This window comes from Salvelinus alpinus, chromosome 8 (genome assembly GCF_045679555.1).
Source record: "Salvelinus alpinus chromosome 8, SLU_Salpinus.1, whole genome shotgun sequence".
NCBI classification, from domain to species: Eukaryota; Metazoa; Chordata; class Actinopteri; order Salmoniformes; family Salmonidae; genus Salvelinus; species Salvelinus alpinus.
This window is the reverse complement of record NC_092093.1, coordinates 69,872,215-69,883,292: the sequence shown is the minus strand read 5'-3', so window position 1 is coordinate 69,883,292 and position 11,078 is coordinate 69,872,215. Positions and strand designations below refer to the sequence as shown.

Genomic DNA, 11,078 nt, shown 5'->3' with positions numbered 1-11,078 from the left:
TAAAGAAAAACTAACAGGTCTGTGAGAGCCGGAATTCTTACTGGTTGGTAGGTGATCAAATACTTATGTCATGCAATAAAATGCTAATTAATTACTTAAAAATCATACAATGTGATTTTCTGGATTTTTGTTTTACATTCCGTCTCTCACAGTTGAAGTGTACCTATGATAAAAATGACAGACCTCTACATGCTTTGTAAGTAGGAAAACCTGCAAAATCGGCAGTGTATCAAATACTTGTTCTCCCCACTGTATTGTCCATTGTGACCTGTGCATAACAACAGTCCTTTGATGTTCTTGGTATTTACCCAGTTCCACTTCAGTCACAGCCATAGCTCCAGTTCATAAGCATGGATAAGAAATGGATCAAGTATGTAATGGAAAGGTTAGCAGAAGTTATTCTCAAACTTAACATTTAATACAGTGTAGGCCTCCACCACCTAACCACTCAAGTTGCCATGCAATATATCAGCTATTCTAGAGTAGGTATAGGAGGTGCCACCAATCAAATATTAAAAGTGTAGGATCTTAGTACCAGTCAGCACCCCCCCACTTTAACCACTGATCTCAGCCCACTATTTATGGACCCCCTCTCTAACCCAGTGGTTCCCAACCTTTATCGGTTACTGTACCACCAACTGAATTCTGCTCTGCCCGGAGTCTTGAGTCTTCTCAAGTACCCCCTGTGGATAGGCCAAGTCCCCCCTACTGGGTCCTGGTACCCCTGACTGGGAACCACTGCTCTAACCTATGCTCCACCCTGATCTCCCAGTTCCCCAACTTCCTCCCCAGTGGAGGACCCTCCTGCAGGGGAGGATACGATGGAGCTGGACCGTCGGCCTCAGAGGGTCTACCACAGTGTTGCCAGGATGATACAGACTACTTGGAGAAGACACGTGGTGCCACAATACCACAATACCACAGTACCACAATACGACACACACAGGCACACACACACACTGACACACAGACTGTGTAACCTCTCCATTTCCTATATGTAGGATACACACATTTTCTAGTACTTCAAGAACCTTGTGAGGTTCCGTAACCAGGGAGACCCTCGACTCCTGCTCAAAAAAGTAAATCCCAGTGAGGTAGCACCCTACACACACACACACACACACACACATACATACATTGACCATTGTGAATGGTACTATGGTTGTTATTGCAGAGATATTCTGGATGCTGCGGCAGGAGTCCACATCAGATTCAGACTGGGAGGGGTGTTCATTTTGACAGTGCTAAAAATGCAGAAAAAATACCTATCACTCACAATACTTGTGCCGGAATTTATTTAAAAACCTATCTGTGATGATTTATGCAATACAAATAGATGTGTGCATGCTAATGTGAGATTTGTTTGTCTTTCCCCACATAGACCACCTTTCCCCCGAGCATCCACTATAAGATCTACTATTTAGATCTACACCCACGACCCATCCTGGACATGTGTGCCAATAGCACAAAGGATACACACCCTCCCCCAGACAGGAGGCCCGTCCCCAGGCAAAAATACAACCAGAGGCCCCTGGTGCAGGTCGAACAGGCTGGCTGGTACTGCCGCATAGAGAACAACGGCTGGAGACTGATGTCTGTGAAGGTGGGGCAGAAGTTCAGACCCCATGATATCACACTATATCGTATATGGGTTCGGTATGATATGGTTGGAACCGCGAAGAGATACTATGTTGTCATCATTGCTTTAGTGCAGTACTCAGCCCCTCTGTGAAAGAAGATTATAATTTGAGAAGTCTATTGGTTCAGGTTGCTCTGTTAGGTGACATCATCACATTGGAGACCAATGGCAGGAAGGTTGAGTTCCACCATTCCAAACTGCAATCAGCAGCACGTGAAGAGGAGGAAGATCAAGTGGCTGAAGCAGATGTGAGTTAGTGAGCATCCTTACCTGCAATAGCACCACTCACTATGATATTCGCTGATCTGTATGCCTCAAACAGCGTCATTATTGCTAATCTACACTGAGTATACCAAACATTATGAACATCTTCCTAATATTGAGTTGCCTCAATTCGTTGAGACAGCTGCGATGCAGTGTACCCAAAGCAACAATGTTTTTTCACATTTCTGCAGGTATATTCATGACTGGAGGAATGTGTGCACCAGTAATTCCTCTGAGTCTTGCAAAGGTACAATTATTTATTCCTTGAGTTATGGCACATTACAACCAAACCAACAATTTCAACGGGATTATAGCATCCCCCTGTGGTCAAAGGGAGTTACAACTCTCTCTCTCTTTATCAATTTCGATTTTAAGGGCTTTATTGGCATGGGAAACATATGTTAATAATAAACATAAGTGAAATAAACAATTAAAATTAACAGCAACATTACACTCACAGAAGTTCCAAAAGAATAAAGACATTTCAAATGTCATATTATGTCTATATACAGTGTTGTAACGATGTGCAAATAGTTAAAGTACAAAAGGGAAAATAAATTAACATAAATATGGGTTGTATTTACAATGGTGTTTGTTCTTCATTGGTTGCCATTTTCTTGTGGCAACAGATCACAAATCTTGCTGCTGTGATGGCATACTGTGGTATTTCACCCAGTAGATATGGGAGTTTATCAAAATTGGGTTTGTTTTCAAATTCTTTGTGGATATGTGTAATCTGAGGGAAAATGTGTCTCTAATATGGTCATACATTTGGCAGGTTAGGAAGTGCAGCTCAGTTCCGTCAGCTCAGTATCCTCCAGCCTCATCAAGTCAGAACGCTCCAGGCCAATCTCTCTGACTGAATGGCTGGCTGGCTGACTGTATCACTGACCAGACCAGAAAATTGCAATACAGACTAACAGAGACTACTAAACCATGACCGTATGCAGTGAGATTCAATTAAATGTGAAGAGAAATAAAGCAAAGTGGTGAATGTCACTTTATGTTGATACTACATTTGATATATTTGTAGTCATAAGTGTGGGAGTGTATTCTATATTTTTTCTACACCACCGTTCAACAAATTGTAATAAGTCTAAGGACATCAGATGTAGGTAAACCAGACACAATGTGCGCCGAAATATTATACCTATTCATGTTCAAAGTATCACTGAAAGAAGGACACACAAAAATGAGGGGGCACCCGGATTTGAACCGGGGACCTCTTGATCTGCAGTCAAATGCTCTACCACTGAGCTATACCCCCAAGCTGTAATATTTAAAAATGAATTCATATATAAAGACAAATCTATCTAACTGTGTACAAAGTATTATCAACCATATACGAATACATGTAAATAACAACACAACAATAGTTTAAACAACAGCAAACGTACTTTCCTTTTTTATTTCCTTCTACTAGCCTAGTTGTATTTCTTTCATCTGATTCGGATGTGTCGTAAAACTAACGCAAACCTATCCGGAAGTTTTGTACTGAAAGTGAAAACAGCCTCATCAGAGCGACAATGGTAGCTATCATATTAGCAACATTTGTTGTTTATTTAATACAGTAAATGTGTAAAGTTGATGTTTGTGCGAGTTAACTATATTGTTTATACGAAATACCAATGAATCGTGGGGTTCTGGACCTTTATTGCTAGCTGTATTTGTAGAGACGTTTTGATTTCGAGTAGTCACTCGTGCCAGTGAGCGAGGAGCTAGCTAACGCTAACTAGCAGCGATGAGGGAGCCAACGTTAGCTAGATATCTCTGTTTGGTTAATGTATCTAACTTACGCGAAAAACTAATCAGAAGCCGAAAACCTCAACAGAAGCTGGCGAAACAAGCAGAGCGAGACGGGTGGAAAGGACGGGACAGGCAGAGCAGTGGCTGTATGCTAACAGGATAGGCCATATTTCCAATATTATCTGCTGATAGCGATGGTGTTTCCATAAGTTGATGAATTTGTCTAATTTAGAATGTATGGTAACGCCTTCACTACCTCTTCCAATTTAAATGATTTCGGGGAAAAAGTGAATAATGACAATGTGTATTATTTTGTGACTACTACAGCGCCAGCGAAAACACAGACGTTCTAATTGAGTGAGGCATCAAAGCGGACAACCAGCCTGCCAAGCTTCGTTTGGTTCATTTTAATGAAAAAAAATGCATTCTAAAATAAATCACAATCACCTTTGGTGAGTTTAGACCGTTAGCTACATAGCATCGCGCCAATTATCATCCGGCCTTTCTTTTGGTTCGTGACAACTAACAATGTAGCAATTCGCTGACGTTAACTCGGTTGTTTGGGTTGCAGTAAAGTGTTACTATGCCTCTGTTATAATTCTAATCGAGTTGTGTTCTGTTGTTCATCTCCAGAATACCCGTGGACTCAGATCACAGCTGAAGGACAGTGTACCGGTGACGGGCATGGGTCCACAGGTTGGGGCTTATGGCGTTCAGGACACACTCAGGAGCGGGTGAGAGTAGTGTCTCTGTGTTGGACACTCATTTAACTCAAAGTATGTAACTAGCTAAACTATCAGTTTTTGATATAACTGCCATTTTCACCTCTCCCTCTGTTTCTCTCTCAGATTTAGCAGTGTGAAAAATGAGCTGCTTCCCAGCCATGCGTTGGAGCTTTCAGAAAAGAATGTGAGTGACCAACACATTTGACACACAAGGTCCTGTTTTACGGAGCTACAGTCTATGCATCTTTTCTGGGAGTTAATACAAGTCTTCAGGCATTTATCTCCTAACCACTTCTGCTACTTTAGCTCCAGCATTGAGTGTTTTCTCCTCTCCCTGCAGTTTCAGCTGAACCAGGACAAGATGAACTTCTCTACCCTCAGAAACATCCAGGGCCTCCACGCTCCCCTCAAACTACAGATGGAGTACAGGGCAGCCAGACAGGTATACACAAACTATCTCACACACAATAGTATATCTCTGATCTTCATTGAAAACAAGGAACAGTGTCTGAGCAATTGCAATAAATAACTTTCCAATGTATACCTTCCCTCTTTCCTCCCCATCTCAGATCCAGCGCCTGCCGTTCCTGCAGAGCTCACACCTGGCTCTGGACACTCTCAAAGGGAACGATGAGAGCATCAGTTTTGAGGACATCCTCAACGGTAAGACACTAACAATAGGTTTTCTACAAAGGAGGAGGGCAGAAAAATGATCAGGAACTAAAGCCAACAGGGAACACAGTTGAAGTGAAGCTGATGAGAACTCACGGCCGTGTTGTTTTTCTGATGTGAAAATGGTGCAAGTTCACCACCATTTTGTGTCCATCTCCTTGCAGATCCAACCCAGAGTGAGATGATGGGTGAGCCCCACATCATGGTGGAGTATAAGCTGGGCATGATGTAAGAGCCGTCCGGCCCCAGGACGTTTGTGTTTACCCGCTGTTAACTAGTTACCGTGTGACAATGCATCTGCTTTAGAGATGGTCACTTACTTCCTCATGTGAGACCGCACTCAAGACTTTTGTATCATTGGATTATTTTGTTTCTAATAAATCCTGTAACTCAATCATGATGTTGATTTATTACTGGTGTGTGGTAATGTTTTTGTTGTACTTAATTTCTAGAAATACACACCGAAGCACACTATGGAAAGGCACACACCTGTCTATATAAAGTCCCACAGTTGACAGTGCATGTCAGAGCATAAACCAAGCCTTGAGGTCGAAGGAATTGTCCGTAGAGCTACGAGACAGGATTGTGTCGAGCCACAGATCTGGAGAAGTGTACCAAAACATGTCAGCAGCATTGAAGGTTCCCAAGAACACAGTGGACTCCATCAACCTTAAATGGAAGAAGTTTGGAACCACCAAGTCTCTTCCTAGAGCTGGCCAAACTGAGCAATCGGGGGGAGAAGAGCCTTGGTCAGGGAGGTGACTAAGAACCCGATGATCACTCTGACAGAGCTCCAGAGTTCCTCTGTGGAGATGGGAAAACCTTCCAGAAGGACAACCATCTCTGCAGCGTTCCACAAATCAGACCTTTATGATAGAGTGGCCAGACGGAAGCCACTCCTCAGTAAAAGGCACATGACAGCCCACTTGGAGTTTGCCAAAAGGCACCTAAAGGACTCAGACCATGAGAAACAAGATTCTCTGGTGTGATGTAACCGAAATTGAACTCTTTGGCCTGAATGCTAAGTGTCACGTCTGGAGGAAACCAGGCACTGCTCATCACCTGGCCAATATAATCCCTACGGTGAAGAATGGTGGTGGCAGCATCATGCTGTGAGGATTTTTTCAGCGGCAGGGACTGGAAGACTTGTCAGGATCGAGGGAAAGATGAATGGAGCATGGTACAGAGATCCTTGATGAAAACCAGATCCAAAGTGCTCAGGACCTCAGACTGGGGCGAAGGTTCACCTTCCAACAGGACAATGACCCTCAACCCACAGCCAAGACAATGCAGAAGTGGCTTCAGGACAAGTCTCTGAATGTCCATGAGTGGCCCAGCCAGAGCCCGGACTTGAACCCGATCTAACATCTCTGGAGAGACCTGAAAGTAGCTGTGCAGTGACGCTCCCCATTCAACCTGACAGAGCTTGAGAGGATCTTCAGAGAAGAATGGGAGAAATTCACCAAATACAGGTGTGCCAAACTTGTAGCGTCATACCCAATATGACTCAAGGCTGTAATCGCTGTCAAAGGTGCTTCAACAAAGTACTGAGTAAAGGGTCTGAATACTTATGTAATTGTCATATTTGTTTTAAACCAGTTTTTCTTCTCATTATGTGGTATTGTGTGTAGATGGATGAGGAAAAAAACATTTAAATACATTTTAGAATAAGGCTGTAATGTAACAAAATGTGGAAAAAGTGAAGGGGTTGAATACTTTCCGAATGCACTATATCAGTTTCTCTGGTTTGACTATTTATAGGTATGTGTTTGGGTAAAATTAACATTTTTGTTTTATTCTATAAACCACTGACATTTCTCCCAAACTTCAAATAAAAATATTGTCATTTGGAGCATTTATTTGCAGAAAATGACAACTGGTCAAAATAACCAAAAATATGCAGTGTTGTCAGACCTCGAATAATGCAAAGAAAATAAATTCTTAAACAACACATTACTAATGTTTTAATTTAGGAAGAGTTCACAAATCAATATTTGGTGGAATAGCAGTGGGTGCGAGACCTGGAGAGGCCTAGAAGCCACAGTGTCTCGCACCCGCTGTGAAATTTGGTGGAGGATCGGTGATGATCTGGGAGTGCTTCAGCAAGGCTGGAATCGGGCAGATTTGTCTTTGTGAAGGATGCATGAATCAAGCCACGTACAAGGTTGTCCTGGAAGAAAACTTGCTTCCTTCTGCTCGGACAATGTTCCCCAACTCTGAGGATTGGTTTTTCCAGCAAGACAATGCTCCATGCCACACAGCCAGGTCAATCAAAGTGTGGATGGAGGACCACCAGATCAAGACCCTGTCATGGCCAGCCCAATCTCCAGACCTGAACCCCATTGGAAACCTCTGGAATGTGATCAAGAGGAAGATGGATGGTCACAAGCCATCAAACAAAGCCGAGCTGCTTCAATTTTGCACCAGGAGTGGCATGAAGTCACCCAACGTCAATGTGAAAGACTGGTGGAGAGCATGTCAAGACGCCTGAAAGCTGTGACTGAAAATCAGGGTTATTCCACCAAATATTGATTTCTGAACCCTTCCTAAGTTAAAACATTAGTATTGTGTTGTTTAAAACTGAATATGAACTTATTTTATTTGCATTATTCGAGGTCTGACAACACTGCATATTTTTTGTTGCTTTGACCAGTTGTCAATTTCTGCAAATAAATGCTCTAAATGACAATGTTTTTATTTGGGATTTGAGAGAAATGTTGTCAGTAGTTTATTGAAAAAAACTCAAATGTTAATTTTACCCAAACACATACCTATAAATAGTAAAACCAGAGAAGCTGATAATTTTGCAGTGGTCTCTTAATTTTTTCCAGAGCGTATATGTACAGTAACCTGTCAAAAGTTTGGACACACCTACTCATTCAAAGGTTTTTCTTTATTTTTACTATTTTCTACATTGTAGAATAATAGTGAAGACATCAAAACTATGAAATAACACATATGGAATCATGTAGTAACCAAAAAAGTGTTCAACAAATATATTTTATATTTGAGATTCTTCAAAGTAGCAACCCTTTGCCTTGATGACAGCTGTGCACAATCTTGGCATTCTCGCAACCAGCTTCATGAGGTAGTCACCTGGAATGCATTTCAATTAACAGGGGTGCCTTATTAAAAGTTAATTTGTTGAATTTCTTCCCTCAATGTGTTTGAGCCAATTAATTGTGTTGTGACAAGGTAGGGGTGGTATACAGAAGATAGCCCTATTTGGTGAAAGACCAAGTCCGTATTATGGCAAGAACAGCTAAAATAAGAGAAACGACAATCCGTCATTACTTTAAAACATGAAGGTCAGTCAATCCAGAACATTTCAAGAAATTTGAACGTTTCTTCAAGTGCAGTCACAAAAACCATCAAGCGCTATTATGAAACTGGCTCTCATGAGGACCGCCACAGGAAAGGAAGACCCAGAGTTACCTCTGCTGCAGAGGATAAGTTAATTAGAGTTACCAGCCTCAGAAATTGCAGTCCAAATAAATGCTTCATGGAGTTCAAGTAACACACACACATCTCAACGTCAACTGTTCAGAGGAGACTGCGTGAATCAGGCCTTCATGGTCGAATTGCTGCAAAGAAACCACTACTAAAGGACACCAATAATAAGAAGAGACTTGCTTGGGCCAAGAAACATGAGCAATGGACATTAGACCGGTGGAAATCTGTCCTTTGTTCTGATGCGTCTAAATTGGAGATTTTTGGTTTCCAACCGTCATGTCTTTCTGAGATGCAGAATAGGTGAATGGATGATCTCCACATGTGTGGTTCCCACCGTGAAACATGGAGGAGGAGGTGTGATGGTGTGGGGGTGCTTTGCTAGTGACACTGTCAGTGATTTATTTAGAATTCAAGGCACACTTAACCAGCATGGCTACCACAGCATTCTGCAGCGATATGCCATCCAATCTGGTTTGCACTTAGTGGAATTGTCATTTGTTTTTCAACAGGACAATGACCCAACACACCTCCAGGCTGTGTAAGGGCTATTTGACCAAGAAGGAGAGTGATGGAGTGCCGCATCAAATGACCTGGCCTCCACAATCACCCGACCTCAATCCTAATTTAATTTAACCTTTATTTAACTAGGCAAGTCAATTGAGATGGTTGGGATGAGTTGGACCACAGAGTGAAGGAAAAGCAGCCAACAAGTGCTCAGCATATGTGGGAACTCCTTCAATACTGTTGGAAAAGCATTCCTGGTGATGCTGGTTGAGAGAATGCCAAGCGTGTGCAAAGCTGTCATCGAGGCAAAGGGTGGCTACTTTGAAGAATCTCAAATAAGTTAAATATATTTTGATTTGTTAACACTTTTTTGGTTACTAGATGATTTCATATGTGTTATTTAGTAATTTTGAAGTCTTCACTATTATTCTACAATATAGACAAATAAAGAATAACCCTTGAATGAGTAGGTGGGTCCTAACTTTTGACTGGTACTTTATATCTATATCGCAGCACCCCCACCACCAAACTACTTCCCGCAGTTATGCTACTAGGGAAACAATACAATGACTGGATACATAAAGGGTGTGCCATGACATCCAGTGTTGTAGTGGAGGGTATACACAGTATAGCCCCTAATTTTTCAGAGGGCTTTGGGTATACTCACTTCTTAATCCTCACTGATACCTATCAAAGTGGTGTAGTGGAAGTATATGCCATATCAATTAATAAGGCTGATTGAACAGGTCAGAATGTTTAGCTTAAAATGTTGATAAATTATTATTATAATTTCTTCACATTTTAGGAGCAGATGACAGTAGGCCTAGGCTTGAACGTTCCAAAAAGCAATTGCTTGAAACACTGCTTTAAAATGCACTTGCGAGTGGTTTCAGACAGAAATATCCCTTCCCGAAATTTTGAAAGAGGGATTTAAAGATGCAATAACCATCATGGGTTACTAATATGACTAGGCTAATGCCTTTGGTTGCTAGACAATGAAAGAAAGTTGAAAGAAAGCCAATAGAACAGGAGAACACATATAAGTATGTCTTTATTTTAAAAAGTATTGACTCCACGTTTCTATGGTGGGATTTTGGCTATAGGATACTTTGAAGCAAGGTAAGACATGCCTCATATGAAGTAAAACGTCTAGACAGTGGTGAAAAGTACTTAAGTAAAAATACTTTAAAGTACTACTTAAGTCATTTTTTGGCGTATCTGTACTTTACTATTTATATTTTTGCCAACTTTTACTTTTACTTCACAACACCCCCCCCCCCCCCAAAAAAAAATAATGTACTTTTTACTCCATACTGTAGCGACCCGCACAGACAGCGGTGTGTTATGTGGTAGGCTATTAGTGGGTTGTGTTGTACTTACCAGTGTTCGCGGGGTCCAACATGCCAATTTACCTGCTATCTGCCAATCACGGGGATGCCTGGAATGTTCTGAGGCCGGGCATCCTGGTGTTTGGCGGAGTGGCGTGGGCAGGGGGATGGAGCATTGGAAGTTAATACCAAGTTTAGCCATTGTTCTCTCTCTTACGTCTGGGCTTCACAAGAGAAGGTCACGGTTGGCTTGTGGGGTATCTTTCGTTTATTTGGCGTGGGTTGCGGCCAAACAGTAGCCTGTGTAAAGTTGGGTTAATAAACCGTCAATTCGTAAACTCAACTCTCTGTCTGGACAATTGTTCCTTTATGATCTTGTCAGGTCATTACATTGGTGTCAGAAGTGATCGGACCTTGCATCCACGACAGTGCGTGTGCTTGGCCGGTGAGCGCGTTCCTGTAAAACGTAGAGTCCCAAGCTAGCGCGAGTACGCGCTCTTTGAAAGAAGGGAGTAGTGTAACGACCCTGGGTTTATAAGCGCGGAAATCGACTCTGCCGCACGAGCATGCTTTTGCGGCACAGTCGATAGCGCGCCGGACCTCGGGCTAGGAGACCTGCTCCCTGCCTGTTTCATTACAATACGTTTTCCCTGACACTCAAAAGTACTCATTATGTTTTGACAGGAAAATGGTGAATTTCACACTCTTATCAAGAGAATATCCCTGGTCATCCCTACTGCCACTGAT

The 11,078-nt window shown here is 42.1% G+C and overlaps 1 protein-coding gene, 1 non-coding gene and 1 pseudogene across 2 annotated transcripts; 2 read left to right on the top strand and 1 right to left on the bottom strand.

The window, feature by feature from the left end:
* The first annotated feature begins 350 nt into the window (after window positions 1–350).
* LOC139582328 (protein MFI-like) lies at window positions 351–1,891 on the top strand (annotated as a pseudogene).
* A 1,207-nt stretch (window positions 1,892–3,098) lies between these two features.
* On the bottom strand, window positions 3,099–3,170 carry trnac-gca (transfer RNA cysteine (anticodon GCA)). Its single transcript has one exon. It is a non-coding gene; the product is annotated as a tRNA-Cys (tRNA).
* A 116-nt stretch (window positions 3,171–3,286) lies between these two features.
* Window positions 3,287–5,440, top strand: LOC139583612 (proteasome maturation protein-like). The gene is made up of 6 exons (XM_071414876.1): window positions 3,287–3,432; window positions 4,283–4,383; window positions 4,498–4,558; window positions 4,715–4,816; window positions 4,944–5,037; window positions 5,211–5,440. The coding sequence occupies exons 1-6, from the start codon at window positions 3,430–3,432 to the stop codon at window positions 5,276–5,278; spliced, it is 429 nt and encodes a 142-aa protein (XP_071270977.1). The 5' UTR covers window positions 3,287–3,429; the 3' UTR covers window positions 5,279–5,440.
* The last annotated feature ends 5,638 nt before the right edge of the window (window positions 5,441–11,078 follow it).